The sequence below is a fragment of the Bactrocera dorsalis genome, unplaced genomic scaffold (assembly GCF_023373825.1).
Source record: "Bactrocera dorsalis isolate Fly_Bdor unplaced genomic scaffold, ASM2337382v1 BdCtg071, whole genome shotgun sequence".
Classification (NCBI taxonomy): Eukaryota; Metazoa; Arthropoda; class Insecta; order Diptera; family Tephritidae; genus Bactrocera; species Bactrocera dorsalis.
The window spans coordinates 40,516-57,432 of NW_026038122.1; the positions used below are offsets into that span (position 1 = coordinate 40,516).

A 16,917-nucleotide genomic window follows, 5' to 3' on the forward strand; every position below is an offset into this window, starting at 1 on the left:
AGTACAGATTTGAAACCGCTACACTTGTATATTATTATGTACTTTCTGTGATGAACATACATATATCATATATGTATTGTATGGTAATAATAATTAATACTTTGCAAATTTCTAGAAATTGTATATTATTCAAAATTGATTTCGACTATTGCATGTAAACAAATTATTGTTAGCACGGCAACCCTGTTTGTTAAGCCGAAACAGCTGTTGCTTGACGTATTCATTGAGAAGTTTACATTATTTCGTACTTATAGCTAATGTTATATTTATTTGTATTCATTTTGTAAAGTGCGATTAATTTACGACGATATGACTGCAAATCCAAATGAAATGGAAATGTTGCGCAAAGCAATAAGATTACTACACTCACCTCATCCAAATTCTGCGGTTGAGCTAAGGTTAATGCTGGATGAAGCTATAAAACAACGTTTTGGCCCGGAGCTTATGATATCGAATAATATGAGCAAAAGTCTAATGGAACTGGAAGCTAACTTTCCAGGTCGTGCCGCAACACCGCCACCTCCTCCCGAACATCCAACGACAATGGATCAAGACCCCACTGTAGATGAAGTTATTAATTTAACTGGTTCTCCTGCGAAGACCATATCCGATTCTCCAGATACTATAATTGACTCTGATGATGGCGCAAATATTGGCGGAGCAATGCTTGGAGGCGGCGATGAGGATGTTAATCTAAAGGAGTTTGGCGATTTAAATTGTGCTGTTTGTGGTGAAATGGTTTTTACTGCTACAAATCGCTTAATCGAATGTTCAAATTGTGGTACACTTTACCACCAAGAATGCCACAAACCACCTATCACTGATGAAGAAGCCTCCGAAGGTCAAGAGCACAATTGGCAATGTGATAATTGTCTTAATAAGCCTTCTACTAGTAAGGCAGCGGGGGTTGTTATTGAAGAACCAATCTCATTAATATCGAAGACAAAGTCATCAGCTACATCTTCACGTTCCTCATCGACATCAAACTCGTCCTCGCCTTTTGCAATCATACAGGCAGAAACACCTACATCCACTTCAGCTGTTCCATCTGTACAAGTGCCGACAATGTCCACAAGTAGGCATCATCATCATAAAAGCTCCCGGTCTCATAAGGAAGACCGTCCTTCTTCTAGTAGTTCAAAGACTGTAACATCAACCAGTGCCGTCAATCCAACTTTCAATGTCGTCAGTGCAAGTGAGAAGAGCTCTTCACATTCGTCAAAGAAGTCATCGTCGCACTCTTCTTCATCCAGTAAATCATCGTCATCGAAGTCGTCCTCAAAACACCATGACAGTAATAAGCGTAAAGCAAAGTAAACTTAAAAATATAATTACATATCCGTTTCATATTATTTCAAATAACAGCATAAGTAAAGTATTTTTTTTTTTTTTTTTTTTTGTAAAATATGAATTGTTAACTATAACTATTTCATTGAGTGGAATTACCTTTTTGAGTAAGAAACATTGAAATAAAATAATAAAAAGTGAAAAAATGAATAAAATATATACAAAATGAAAATAGTTCAATGGATGTTTCTGAAGATAAAACATTTCGGTTCGTTCCGCTTACGTAAACCCGACTCGTGAGAACGAATAGTTTAGTGGCTAAATGAATTGCGTAGACAGTATTTTCTTACAAAACTTTATTCAGCGTACAGATCAACGAATTTTATGTATTGTATAACTTGCCAGGAGAGATACGTTAAAGCGCATCTTTTCAATGGAGGAAACAATTATGAATTTTTAACAAATGAGTAATAAGAAACAATTACATACATGTACATATAATTTATAAAAAAAAAGAATGTATAGGTCTTCTAGTAATACAAATGAAACATTCAAAAAACAACACGAGTTTTTTATGAAACCCCACGTCTTGATTTTTTAACAGTAACAGCTGGGGTGGGTGGACTACCGCACGCATCATCACTGGGCAGTTTCCGAACTTTCACGCGAGTAACTGGTGTATTCCTTTTATCCCCAGGTGTCTCCTCATTAGAGCGCATTGATTTAGCACTGTTTTTGGCAGCACTATCAGTGTTGGTACTAGCCGCTGCGGCTTTCTTTTTACGTTTTACATTAACAATAACATTGGCGTCCATACTGACATCTAATTCAAAATTGAATTCATAAGTTTTACCAGTACGTGGAACCGGCGTTGTGTTGTCATTAACAACAGTCTTACCATGTCGCGAAGTGGATAACGAAATCGCTGGACTGAAATTTATATTCGCTCTTGTAGCAATAGGAGTGGAACGCGTAGAATGCGAAGTGGAAGTACTTGGCGTGCTAGAACTTTTACCATAGGCAGTATCACGAGGAGTGGTTCGCAATTTCTTTTGCAAAGGTGAATGACGTGTTGCCTTTCTTGGCGAGAAAGACGTAGATCGACGCTTCCGAGCTGGGGTTACTTTTGGTGTCAACTTATTGAAAGTTTTCATTTCAGGCGAACTGCGCAAAGTTGGTGTAGCATTGCGCGGAGATGATTTTATGAGTCTTGAAGCACTGTCAATAGTTTTCGGCGAACGTTTTGTAACAGTTTTCAGTTGCTTTTGCGGTGCTTTCTTAACCGGTTTCTTTTCTTCAAATATTACATCATCATCATCGTCGTCACTGGCAAACATTTCCACTGATGTATCCGTGGCCGCTGCTCGCTTTCCTAGCAATTTTCCGCGACCTTTGCTTGTGGAAGGTCCGGACTTGTTATTATTGTCACTTATCGTAAAACGTAGATCTCCAGTATTTGCCACTTTCATTGTTTTTAGAGCAGTGCTGAATATTTTACGGCATTTTTCATAGTCAGGTTTTTCATTATACTCCAATTTTGCTACATACTTCATATACTCGGCAATAGGACCTGGAAGAATGTGTCAAAGTATTATATTTGAATGTATTTTCTGAAATATTGTACTGACCTGGAACATCTTTAGAATATAAGGTTTTTAAACAATGCGTTACGTCTGCCATAAATTCTTCTTTGGCTTTTTGAACTTTCACTGGTACCGTTAGTATATTGTCCTTTACCCATGGCAATTGAACGCCGGACCATTCTATGATATTATAACCTAATATTTCGAAGTCTGCACGCATTGTAGCTACACCAAGATGTGCGTCCCGAGAAGTATATTCTATAGTGCCGTTATGCATTTTTTTGGGATCAGGTTTAAATTCCTTCGTCGTATAATGTGAGGCTAAGCCATAGTCAACTAAGTATGCTTGACTATTGCCTTCTTTGCCGTAGCCTAAGAGTATATTAGCTGCTTTTAAGTCTGCGTGCACGTAACCACACGAGTGTATAAACTCATACACATCCAACATTTGTAACGCCAGTCTGTATATGGTTTCCTCGGGAAAACGTCGTCCATTTGCTAATAAGTGTTTTGAAATATCGCTGCCATATCGTGGCATTACAATAAACCGATGTTTAGTGCCTTTTAGTTCAACTGAACCATTTCCAATCATATATGGCATGCCAATGGCCTTAAGGCCACGCTCACGCTGAAATCTCTTAATATCTTCCAATTTGGCGTTGCGCATATAGAAATGCATTTCAACAAACAGTGGACCATTCCCATGTGGCTCCTAAAAACCGACAGTGTCATATTAATAGTTCGCCATTAATCATACTTCAATGGAATACTTACGCACTTTACAACGTAGTTATAAGTTTTCTCACCAACGCGAGAAGCTGAATAAATTTCTCCAAACCCACCAGTTCCAATAGAAGATCCAATTAACCACTGAGCTTTGGATAAATCGGTGAGAATTGTGCCTTCAGCTATTTTTTCTGGCATCGTGTATAATTTATTTCGCTTAGGAGCAGCTGCTTTTTTGGGACCACCACCTCCGGCGGCACCATCTGCTGCTGCTTTTGCTTTGGTAGCTCGAGGCATTTTTTTCTAAACCAAAACTTCAAATATGTTCTTGTATTCTTTCAAAATGCTAAACTAAAGGCGCCAATTTGTTCAACGATTGTGTTCTTGCACTGTTTGCCTACTTTGTACCAAACCGTTGAATTTCATTGAATTCTATTTTGTTCTTGTTCTTCTTATTTTGTGAGTTGCTTTCGTCAACTTGAAAGGTGATGCCATATTATAAATTTAAATGATTATTACTCATAACAAATAGGGTTTTATAGCAAAAATAATACTTTGTTTATTGTGGAGTATTATATAAAATTTTTATGGGATTATAAAATAATAATTAAGCAATTGTAATTATAAAGGTTTTTACATATACCGAAACAGTCTTGTTTTTGTTTAATTCCCACGATAACCGGTACTGGTAACAACAGGAATTTATTCGGCCTAGGGCTATTAACCTCGTTTGTATCGGTGTGTTTTAGCCTCAATATTCATTACTTTAAACTTATTCTATAGCATTAACAACAAATCAGCATTAATCGTCTAAGTGTTTCTCGATGTAAGTTTTATATATACTCTTTATTATATGAAATACTACGCATGTATTTAATAAAGGCAGTCCATCAAACGCTATTTCGTCATTTTTTATAATTCACAAATATTTGTTGTGAAATGCAACCATGCTGTTGAAGGTGTTCGTTTTGCGCCACGAAGTATTTTGCTTTGTGCGAACGCGTCATTCGTGAAAAAAACTTGGTGGTGTTCGGACTTGACGTTCCTGTGTCGAAAGTAATAAGTTGTCGTGCAAGGAAAATTTATGAAAAATTACAAATCGAGTGTTAAATCCATTCCAAGGGTGTTATAGAAATTATTTGGCATTTTCGTTTTAATTGTGAAAAGATCTAGAATATAAAAAATGGTAAATAATGTGAATATAAAAAATGTAACTATTAAAATGCAATGAAAAGCTGGCGTTGGCCAATAGACGTCGTAAATGTGAGTGCGCGTGCAGTAATGTACCGTGGGACATCGTGAAATATTGAGATGAAAAGTAAAATCCGAAATATTACATTTTGTAAATTTGTGTTGCAAACAAATTAAATAGATGATGTAAATTTAAGATCTTGTCGGACATATTTGTATTCCCTATTTAAATGTTCGTGTTTAACCTCACATTGGCCAGCGTTTTCCGGCGATTTTGGCGCAATTTTCACTTTTGAAAACATAAAATTATTACATCCATTTTTATATTTTATTTAAGGCTGGTGGTAAAGCAGGTAAAGATTCAGGCAAAGCTAAGGCGAAGGCAGTATCTCGATCAGCACGAGCGGGGCTTCAGGTATGTGATAAATAAAGTACAGACATTGTTCCGCCAGACTAAATTTTCGCGCCTTTTCTGAGGCAGCATATAGAGACTATAATTAAATTGTTCACCCTCATTGTTGATTAAAAATATATGCTTATATATAATTTTCTATTACAGTTCCCAGTTGGTCGCATACATCGTCATTTAAAGAGCCGCACAACATCGCATGGCCGCGTTGGTGCAACGGCCGCCGTATATTCTGCTGCAATTCTGGAATACTTGACTGCTGAGGTAAGTTACATATTTTACGTTGGAAAATTCACCCATAGAAATCGATGCGTTATCGCGCCTAATTTTCCTATATCGTTGCTTAAATGTACCCATTCAGCGTAGTTTGTGCGCGCGTAGAAAAAGCAAACATTTTTAGATGTGTATGTATTTGTGTGTGCTGTACTCCGCGCGCTGTTTGTAATGTCAACTTGAAGTGGCGTTTTTTAGTGTTTTGTTTTGTGGCGTCATTTGCCCGCCATTTTTGTTTTTTGTTTGTCTTTTTAGTAAATATTATTGAACGTCTAAAATGGAAACTAAAACATAACTAAAAAAAAATTATACGAATTTTTGTATGTTAATAGATTTATATATTAAGTAAAAAATAGGTTATTAAATGAATTGGGTATATTATGAAAAATAGTGTTTATCGCTTCATCCGTATGTTTGGCAATTTGTTTATTTTTTTGGTTTTGATTCAATACAATTTCTAAATTGTCAACTATTTTTTTAGGTGCTGGAATTGGCAGGAAATGCTTCAAAGGATCTTAAAGTCAAACGTATCACGCCGCGTCACTTGCAGTTGGCAATTCGTGGTGACGAAGAATTAGATAGTCTGATTAAAGCAACAATTGCCGGAGGTGGTGTAATTCCACATATTCATAAATCGTTGATTGGCAAAAAGGTAAATTCAAATAATTCAATTTAATGTTGTGTTTGTATGCTAATTAAATCAAATTTATTTCACAGGAGGACAATGTTCAGGACCCACAGAGAAAGAATACTGTAATTCTTTCCCAAGGGTATTAATTCTTATTTTATAATAAAATTTCTTTTTAACAACTTATGATAATTTTCGTATTGTTATACAAGTAATATTAATTATCATATAATTTTTCTTAAACGGAAAGCCTAACTTTAAACAAATATTTTACACGCAAAATAAGAAATTGATGAAAGCATAAAATAAATAAATAAAATGTAAAATTGTCGAAATTTAGAGAAGACCAAATACATAGTTTAATCAATAACAAACCCAGAAACGGATTTCATGGCATGCAGAATAATTTACACTAAATTAACGGTAAATATTAAAAATGTACGGTAGAAACTTTTTGATCTCAGGTTGATTCCGTGATGGTAGGCTAGTTCATCTGTGTACAGTTTTATAAAGGCGGAATGGCTGATGATCTTACCCGCTCTTTAGCGACCACCGAGCTACTGACCAGAACTGGATATTATATAAACCTTTCGGTTGCGCTGGGTTAACTTTTGCCGCCTCAGAATGTTTAAATTTCGCCAAAGGAGATGTCAGGCTTGTTTCAATATGTGTACACCATTTACTGCAGACTTATAATATAGGCATAGTCAACTCAGCTGTGGTTGATTCTGTGAAATGGTGTCTGAAAGTCTCATTCTCAGAGGCAAGGCTCAGCGAGTATCATATGGCAGCATGAAGCGAAACGACTCACTAGCTTCAGCACGTTCTTTAGATTCATAAGATGAACGCAGAGCATACAGGCATACCATTATAAGAGAAGAATTCCACTTATATATCTCACACATTGACCGAAATTTTCAATCGAAAGTCAACTTTAGATACCGGTTCACATATTCGGTACCTATGGTCTTGAACAGTTTTGGTCAATTTTGGTTATAAGGCAGCACGCACTAAAGACATTATTCATGCAAAGTTTTATCCCGTTATATTAATTGCTTCTTGTTTTGTGTACTGGAAACTGAACGAATCAAGTGGAATTTTTTTCGTCCATTTTTACAATTTGACATAAGAATGTAAAAAGAATGCCACGTACTAAATCTTCTCGAGATCGGTCAGTTGGGTCCCGAGATATGGGATTTCCCCAAAAAGTGAGCGGTACCACGCCCGCTCCCATAAATCTCTCATACCATCTTGCTGGTAAAATTTCATATCTCTGGCGTATTTAGATATTGATTTATCGTGTAGTAGTTTTTAACAGTACCGTTATATAGGCAGTGAGCGGGTTTATCATCCATTTTCACACTGTTAATGGAAGTTCTTTTAGAATTTGTAGTCAGCAAATTTGGTCGTTGTAGCTTAAGTGGTTTAGGAGATATACATATGTATGTATGTACATATTAAACTTGTTAGAGGGCGGGGCCACACCCACTTTGCCCCTTGCTACTGCGCTCCTCTATACAAAATTACAGCTTTATATCTTAATTTAGTGCTTAGTTATGGCACTTTATGTACTATCGGTTAATGGCGTTTTGTGGGGGCGAAGCAGTGGGCGATTACACCCATCTGCGAACTCTTCACTTCACTGTACTTAGAATCCACATACCAAGAGTCATCAATCACGGACGGACGGACAGACAGACGAGTCATCGAAATTTTGGCTCAACGGATGAACCATCTGAGACGTAGATACATAATCTTCAAAAAATAAATGCCAACGAATGTTCTTTTGAATGATAATAAACATCCCAGATTAAATTTGAAGTTTCTGTGTTTTTTTTTTTAAAGTAGGGAACTTCGAAATGCATCACCCATTATTAAAGGCCGTAGATTTACATAGTTGTACATATGTATGTGTTATATGTGATTAGTTATATTATATGTGAGATGTGTCCACCAGAGAATCGAAATTTTTTATAATAGGGATATGAAACCAAGGTTTGGACAAATTCCAATCATATTCAGCGCTAAACCTCATAATTTTTAAGGAAACTCTTCGACTTAACTTCAATAAAGTATTTTTGGTTGAGTTTATCTCATTTTAGTTAATTAGGTTAAGTTAATAAGGGAGAATGCAACCCCTTGACTTTTGAGAAGACATTTCTGTTCCTAAATAAGAGATCTTAATGGAACTGGGGCCAGCTTCCTGGTTACTAAAAAGTACCTTTTTTACTTACCCAACATATTATCTTCGGCTGGAGCACTTACATAAGTATACTTGTGACAACATTTAAAAAATTTATTATTATTTTAAGCTAAAATCTCATAATGCAGATATTTAAGCAAAAACTGGAAGTTGTTATACATTAAATATTATAGGCACGTAATTTATAAGCACTTTACAGATATTCTGCATAAAATAGAAGGTTAAAAAACGTTGCTGGAATTTTTACGAATCCAACGAAATTTAGCCAAGCAATTGCGGGGTGCTTCTGTGAATGTCGTCACAACGCTCATTCAAATCGGTCTGCAATGAAAAAAGTATAGTTAGCGATTGTTTGGCAGTACTCATTGGCCAACACTTCGATATTCACCTCATCCAATTCCAAGCAAGCGCCCCATTCAATCAAAGTGATGCGATGATCTTTATTGGAGTCACAGGACTCCAAGAATGGTGCAATGCATTGCTCCAGGCTGACCAATGGTGCACGGATGGGGAAAAGCTCGTGGCGCGATACCGAGCGGTCAGTATCACCATCTAAATCACACCATTTCCAAACAGCAGCATTGGCCCAACGACGGGTCATATTCGTTTCAGCTTCCAATTCCATTTGCATGTAATGTTCGGTGAGTTCGTCACGTTCGGCCAAATCACGCATCACGTTAAAAAGCCAATCGCGCATGCGACGCGGGAAGTCCTTCATGTCCTCCTCCGAGCAAGTTTTGTGTTCGTGACAGGGACCGTAGTAGTCGATGTGAACATGGCTATTTTCGGGGTTCAGGCAGCCGGGGGCATTGGTGGCACAAAGACATCTCTGCCGATAGACAGCGCAATCCGAGAGCCAGGTTTCGTTACGATTGGTGCAAACGTGACGACGTGCTTCCGGCTCCTCAGGACACTCGGGTATGCATACACATTTGGCTTCAGTGCCATGCACTTGACACACACGACCGGCACCGCAATGCATCTTCTCACATGGATCAACTAGATTAAAAGTAGGCATGTAAATATGAAATCCTTCAAAACAAAAACAAATATAGACAGTGCAGTAACGTACTTTCAACGACCGGATTCAAAATGTGATTCTGTTGATCTATAGCCTCGGCTGCCAGTTGCGCAGCGATCTCGTTTTCACGTTCCAAGTCCTTGTTCTATAATCAAAAACATGTCTTTGTGTTGAGTGGCAAATTTCTTTTTACTTCTTCGTATTTACCGAATTCTTTTGCTCAAACTGGCGCAGCAACTCCTCCGCGCTCTCGTCGAAGTCTTCCTCGATCAAATCATCCAAATTGAATTCGTCCAAATCATCGGCAAATACTTGCATCGTGCAGAGCAAGCCTGCCAAAAGCAGTAGTAGCAACTTCATGGTTGCGTAAGCTGAGCCTGCGTCTCGTCACAACTGAAACAAAAAAATACAAAATGTCAACCTTCTCGTTGCGCTGCTGAACTTAGTTTATTCGAAAAAATCGTCTAAAATGCTGTGAGAGTGGCTTTGAATTGCGACAGCGCTAGAAATAAGGCGAGCAGATAAGCTGAGTTTGTAAAAAACAACAACAACTACATAAGTGTTTCAAAGGTTTCGTGCGTTTGTTGTTATGTTGGGGGATGACCTCGTCCAGCGATTGTGACTTTTTTCTTCAATTCTTTTTTAGTGCTATCAGTCTTCCGAGCTGCTTTAATTTATATTTTTAGTAAGCTTAGACATAAGTCATCGAATGGGCTTTATTGACGATTTTATATACAAATAGTGATACGAGTTATCAAAAACAATGGAAGAATAATTAAATTCGTACGACATCGAGCCTTGAATGAAAAAGAGGGAGGAATGTGGCGTCTTGCCGAACACTTACTTTAATTTTTCGTCTATTTTACAAGAAGAAGTCTGAATACTAAAAATTACTATGTACGGCAAATAGTTTTATATACCATATACATATGTATTACTTTAATTATACTCTCCTCAGACTGGAAGGATGGAGTCAGGTGTAGAAGTTCACACAAGTCAGGAAAGTTCTCTGATTGCCATTCACTTGGTAGTGGCCAGAAGCGATTCTTTTACATATGACTCAAGCAGCTCACGACTTCCGGTCTTTGACCAATTATCCTCTGGGTAGCCAAAGAACATCCGTTTGAAGTCGAAATAAAGTGAGAAGGCTTACTCTCCTCAGGGTATATTATGTTTGGCACGTGATTGGTAACACCCAAAAGAAAAAATCGGAGACACTAAAAAGTATATATCTAGTTGATCAGCGTGATGGGCTGAATCGATGTAGTCATGTCCGATTGTCGGTATATACGCGAAGTAGATCCAGTGTATTTTATATGTCTATCTGCAATTTTTCACACGTACTTTTCTCTCTAAGAAGCTGCATATTTGTCGGAACCGCACAGTAACATATCATATAAAGTGACCGATCAATCTTCTCGAAATTCCACATGAATTATTGTTCAAAGCAACACTACATTTTCCGAATAAATTGTTCAGATTAGACCACTATAATCTAGAGCTGTCATACGAGCTGATCGATTAAAACAGTTCTAGTAAGGAAAACTTTTTTAATCGACAAGATATCTCCATGAAATTTGGTATAAATTTTTGCATGAAGCAATACTTAATACTCCAGTTAAATTGTTCCGATCGACCGAACCTAAAGCTGTCAGACAAACTGACCGATCAAAATCAAGTTATTGTATAGAAAGCTTTGTCTGATTCTCTACAAAATTTTGAATTTCAGCCTTGTCTATTGTAAATAGATTTGAAAGCTGAAGTTAAAAGAGCTCGAGATATATTTCAACCAAAAACCAATTTCAACCAAAGTTTTAATCTTGGAAAGATGGTGACTGAGTAGTTAAGAATTAGTATAGTTCTTGAAGCTAGTGAGGGATGCTACCAAATCCTATATGAGGTATTGGAAACAAGTAACCGTTCTTTCAGGTGTTCATAACCTAAAAGTTAGCATTGTCAGCTTTGACTCTATGTATGTACATATGTAAATACGTAATATAGTGATTCCATTTTGCAATGTTACTAAATTTACACAGCCATTTAATTAATATGGTAATAGTATTTAAAATGTAAGCTGGTGTAAAAACAAAAACACACCAACGTCTTCTTCAATCAGCGAGTGCGGACTTATCGCCTCGACTTATCACCAACTTCCGTTTGTGTTTCAAAGCGCCGCATATTCGTAATTGTGTCAAGACAAACAAGCAGGCGCATGAGTGTGAATAAATAAACGAACATATATATAAAGTTTATATACAAAGAATAACACAGACACATACCTGACCATAGCATATAGGAATTTTTTGATTTTTGTAAATTTGTCGACTACGCTCTTAAAACTTTTGTCGATGCGAAACAATTTTTTGAGGACATGCTTTCAACAGGTGCTAAATTCAGAAACTTAAGCTAACAATGGGATTAACGATTCACCAGCAAATTTGATTCTCCCTCTCTCTCTTTATCTAAACGGGTGCTACATAGCTATTATAGGACCAATTCTGCTCTACGATCCAGTAGTATGATAGACAGGCGTACGGAAATCCACCAACCCGAAGCCAATGGAAAGGGTTCAGAGGTTCACTGAGCTGTGAATAACGGGAACTTTAACAACAACTCCAACGGTGGCTCTTGAACTAGTACCAAACCTGCGACCTATAGACCTCTTCGCTGAAGACTGCGCAGCAAAATCGGCGGGATGACTACTGGCTGGAAGAGAGTTTATGTATAGTACCTTCGGACATAAGTATCTTGGTGGGTAATGATGGTTTGGCAAATACTTTCTACATGATCCAACTTTTCAAATGGGAAAGAAAGTTCAAAGTAATCATAGTAAAATATGGTTGGCGTAATGGTATGTTAGCTGTGCGCAACACTCTAAACATTTATACGGATGGCTCGAGAATGGAGGATGGAATTGGTGCGGGGATATACTGTCCAGAGTTAGGCATAAGCCAACCTTTAAGTTGCCGGACTTATACCATATATACCACAGTATATTTCAAGCTAAGGTCTTTGCTATTGCGAAAGCCACGAAGCTGGCCTTTAATGCACCTACAGACAATTTCAGAGTCCACAGTGACGTGATAGCCAAGCCAAGCAAGTAACGTCGTAACGCATATCGCGCAGATATGTCTTGGGAAGAAGGGCAGCAAAGGAAAGTGTTGCCAGAAGTAAGCAACTTCACTTCTATTGGGTGCCAGGTCACAAAGGCATCGAGGGCGATGTCTTATAAGTGGACATGATTACTAAGAATGATGTAAGGCCGACATTCGAAAACGTGATCAACATAGGGAAACCCACTCATTGTCTATGCGCCGATCTGGACAGAAACGTGGTAAAGAAAATAAGAACCCGAAAACTGCAAACGTACGCTCCACGGTATGATATACTGGAAGAGGTATCGATAGCGTGGTCACAAAGTCTGTTGAAATTCGCGTCAAGCGCAGGACCTAGTAACTGAGCTCCTCTGGTATCGAAAAGGACCAAAATTGGTCTATTTTTGGCTCATTGGCCTACCAGATTAACCTAACCTAACCTTTATCCAACCTAAAGCAGTTTGCATTGAATCTATGTTGTATTTGTATGAGTATTCCACTATTTTTCAGTTATTTCTATCAATATTGGAATTTAAATGAAATTCTTATTATATTCTTGATTTCATAAACCATAATACTAAAAAGGAAATTTCATCGGTAATGACTTCAGCTTTTTCAGCGGGACATTTGAAATCTACCACGTGGCCCCAAACTCCATCTAGTAACTGGTTACATGTACCTACACACATATGTACATAAGAGTACTTTTGTAGTTGTGCGCATTCAATGTAACCTAAAAGTGTTTCCGGTTTACCAACTGCTGAAGTAAGTTAAATATGAAATCTTGCAAAATAGTATACTAAATATCACATACATATACGATATACATATGTATATGTATGTATATTACACACCGAAACTGCTTCATCCTTTACTTTTTCTCTTTGCAGTCGAAATTATTAGATTTGCTTGCTGAATTAATTGAAAGCGATCGATTTTGCAGACGGTACATTTTATGTGTTTGTATTTCATACACATACACATACACAATTATGAGCTCACAAGTATATTGAAGCATATATGTGCTCCAGTAGAATATATGTACATATGTGTATGTTGTTCATAGAAACAGCGTTGGTTGGCGCTCTTTTCATGATTTTCGATTTGTCCATGTGCGGTTTTTTACAGTTTCTCTGTTTTCATGCAGCTTTAATTGATATAATTCGCCTACGACGCTCACATGGACAACATATGCTGTCACTTATGGAATATATGTACATGCATACATCAGATATTTATTATATACACTGCCATATATACTATGCCTGCAAAAATATTAATATTAAAACAACAAATCGCTCACATATTGAATTATTGGCCTTGATATGTGTGTGTATGTGCGAACGTGCCAATTTCTTTCGATTTTATACGGATGTATATTTAGGTTTATGGACCATGCAATAACATCAAAGCTCTCCAGCATAAATAAATGTCAAAGTAATGAAAACGCTTTTTAGTTTTAAATTTTTATGTACAAGTATATATATGTACATATATACATACATATGTGTAAGCACACAAAAAATATTGTTTTAATGAATAGGCGATCAATTTGACAAATAAAATTTTTATATACTCATTCTGCTATTGAGCATCTTTAGGGAAGTTAAAAGTAACGTCCGCGACTCTATTTTAGGTGGCAGGAGCTATCTCAAATATAATGAGAACTATAACGCTTAACAATCAGGGACTAACTTTTTACATTAGATTTTATTGAAAAAGCAAGAACCGAAATACATATTCGACTGTTTTGAAGTTTAATTTTTAGACTTTTTACAACAGCTGTTCTCTGCTACCAGAATTGGCGGTATTTCCCAAATCAATACCTTATATAATCTTAACTTCTTTTGTTTGTATATTTTTAGAAAAAAATGTGTTGGAACAAATCTTAACCTAATGAGTTATATGTGCTTGCGAATTTCAAAAAAAAAAAAAATTATATTGAACGTGCATATATTCAGTACGTATATTTTAGAATATTCCTCGAAAGTTATAAATTGATCCGACTCCGTAATTTAAACCCGTTTTTCCGGAACGGCTGAACCGATCGAAACCACCATCCATTGTAGACATCGAGCCTGAGTTGCCGCGAGAATCGAGATTGACTCTTGCGCAACTTCGTTATGGATACTGTAGCAGGTTAAACTCCTACTTATCCAGAATCGACCCTCACATATCAAATATATGCCCTGCTAGCCCTACACGTCTGAAACCCTATGGTCGTAACAGCACTTTTCCTGAGACTGCCATTGGATAACCCCGATGACAATTTATCTAATCCTTACTATCCTAACGGGGATTAGGTAAACGTTACAGCAACATCGACTTGAAATTACGTCATGAAAGAATAAGATTTTTGATAATAATTAATAACTGGATTCCAGGAATAATTGTAGTAAATTGTTGAAGAAAAAAGAGCAAAACATTTCTGCAAAGCACCAAACCCTCATACGTACTCCGAGCTCGACAGTAATTGTCCCCGATCTCTTCGCTTTTTTCTTCACTGTCTATACGACCTGCGCCATACTCCAAATAGATCTCACCAAACCAGGTTCGTAATTCGTGCATACATATTTATATGTGTCTATTAATTATTTAGACCAAGGCATGGACACACTTTTCTTTTAAGACCGTTCTATTTTCTTGAACCCAAAACGTCAAACAACGTCACTATGTATGTTTTAAATTTGATTTATACCTTTTAAGGGGTTACATGGGTTTACGAGTTTCAAAAAATCGACCCTTTTTATTGTCTTATTAAATTCTAAAATACTCCTAGAATATTATTATGGTATTGTCCACACATAAGAGTAATAGTTTCGGAGATACAGCCTTGAGAACTTGTGCATTTTTATCGAAACTGTGTTTTTTGAGCGATATTCATGAAATTTTACACATGTCTTTGAGATACAGTTCTTAAAGACTTAGACGTAGGATTTTTTATGATTACAACTATTTGAAAAAAAAAACGTGAATTTTTTTTTTGTAAAATTTTTTTTCTTTCGACCAAGTTCTAAGTTATGGTTTTAACTATAACATTTGGGATGATCCTGTAAGGCAGGATAACGCCAACGCGGGCGCATCTTATTTGCAAAGGTTCACCGCAAATGGCGTCGCAATGACCGAGTTTAAAATATTTTTTTTCCACAAATTCCAGAAATTTTGTGTTAATAGTGTATGTTTGTAACAAAAAAAAGTTCTAATAGAGTATTTAATTTTGTATATAAGAAAACAATTTTTGATGAAAAGCTTTTTTTACCTGAGGAAACCCACCGATCTAACAGTTTTTGAATCGGTTAGTTTTTGGAGTGAATTTTTGATTTTTATATTTAACAGTTTTTGAATCGGTTAGATTTTGGAGTGTATTTTTGATTTTTTAATTACTTTTATATGTTTTTTTTTTGTTTGCAGTGTAATTTATCCACATTGTTAAAATACGCAATGACATGTCTTCTTGGTTCTAATTTCTTGTAGTGAAATACAATCCTTTTTGAACGATGATTTCATTACAATGCAATGCATTGTCGGTGTAGGCTTGCATATAAAACAATTTATGCACCGATGACCACATAAGTAACTGATGCCTACATACAAAAAATTATGCATATGCAAATAATTGTATGTACATACATACAGTGAAACCCCGCTATATGAATAATATAGAATTAAAAAATTTTGGCAGAGTTACATACATACATACATATGTACATACTTATACATACATATATATGCATTTATGTTCTGTTTTACTCTCCCCTCGGATAATTTTTTTGTTATTCAAGCTACTTTTTCAGAATATTGTTTTCATTGTTTTTCATAACGATATTCCACTGCACTTGATGCACATCTGCAGATTCAAAATACATAAAGCGCGCGAATGTAGAATCTGCATCACTGCGAAACGCAGCAAACTGCACAATGCTACTTAAATTCATTTTACGCAAATGCACACATACAAAAACAAAAAATAATACAAATTAAAGCGCTAATAATCAAAAAGGATGTTCCAGTTAAAACAATTGCAAGTTCTCTATGATTTATGTATGCTCACACATACACATCTAACGATTTCATTTACTTACATGAATGCTAAAAATAAATTGCCGAGAAGAAGCGCAATAAAAGTGCAATGCAATAAAGCGCTGCCTATTTTTAATTTCTAATTGTTAGTTTCTTTAAACAAAACGTTCTAAACGCCTCGAGCACCACCAGACAACTAACTTGCTGATCGTTCAATGAAAATAATCTGTACCACACATGTGTATAAGTATGTGCGTCTGTAGCCATGCAGACACATACGAATGTGTGGCACCACGCCGAAAGTGCCTCCTCGTATACACAAATTCCAGGCACAGTTGTGGAATTATAGGAAATAAACAACAGAATTTTCCTCACTGCAAACGTTTAGCGCTTTAAAGTGTGAGTGTGTACAACCGTTATATACGGAGATGTTGGCGCAGATTGCACTTGTTACGAGCTAAAAGCATCTCTTCTCCACAGC

At 36.5% G+C, this 16,917-nt stretch overlaps 4 protein-coding genes across 5 annotated transcripts; 2 read left to right on the forward strand and 2 right to left on the reverse strand.

The window, feature by feature from the left end:
- The first annotated feature begins 197 nt into the window (after nt 1-197).
- On the forward strand, nt 198-1,396 carry LOC105222097 (integrator complex subunit 12). Its single transcript, XM_011199284.4, has one exon. The coding sequence runs from the start codon at nt 310-312 to the stop codon at nt 1,315-1,317; it is 1,008 nt and encodes a 335-aa protein (XP_011197586.1). The 5' UTR covers nt 198-309; the 3' UTR covers nt 1,318-1,396.
- Nucleotides 1,397-1,628: 232 nt separating this feature from the next.
- On the reverse strand, nt 1,629-4,034 carry LOC105222096 (nucleosomal histone kinase 1). Of its 2 annotated transcripts, XM_011199283.4 has the most exons (4): nt 3,645-4,034; nt 2,916-3,582; nt 2,186-2,857; nt 1,629-2,110 (listed from the first exon to the last, which is right to left on the reverse strand). In XM_011199283.4, the coding sequence occupies exons 1-4, from the start codon at nt 3,891-3,893 to the stop codon at nt 1,860-1,862; spliced, it is 1,839 nt and encodes a 612-aa protein (XP_011197585.2). In that variant the 5' UTR covers nt 3,894-4,034; the 3' UTR covers nt 1,629-1,859. The 2 variants fall into 2 exon arrangements, with proteins under 2 accessions (XP_011197585.2, XP_011197584.2); XM_011199282.4 differs by having other exon boundaries at nt 1,629-2,857; nt 3,645-4,033.
- Nucleotides 4,035-4,594: 560 nt separating this feature from the next.
- Nucleotides 4,595-6,448, forward strand: LOC105222095 (histone H2A.v). Its single transcript, XM_011199281.4, has 5 exons — nt 4,595-4,782; nt 5,125-5,202; nt 5,347-5,460; nt 5,951-6,121; nt 6,187-6,448. Exons 1-5 carry the CDS (start codon nt 4,780-4,782, stop codon nt 6,244-6,246), a joined length of 426 nt encoding a protein of 141 aa, XP_011197583.1. The 5' UTR covers nt 4,595-4,779; the 3' UTR covers nt 6,247-6,448.
- A 1,931-nt stretch (nt 6,449-8,379) lies between these two features.
- LOC105222094 (SPARC) lies at nt 8,380-16,656 on the reverse strand. Its single transcript, XM_049461648.1, has 5 exons — nt 16,499-16,656; nt 9,529-9,714; nt 9,373-9,466; nt 8,689-9,299; nt 8,380-8,621 (listed from the first exon to the last, which is right to left on the reverse strand). The coding sequence occupies exons 2-5, from the start codon at nt 9,679-9,681 to the stop codon at nt 8,562-8,564; spliced, it is 918 nt and encodes a 305-aa protein (XP_049317605.1). The 5' UTR covers nt 9,682-9,714; nt 16,499-16,656; the 3' UTR covers nt 8,380-8,561.
- Nucleotides 16,657-16,917: the final 261 nt, after the last annotated feature.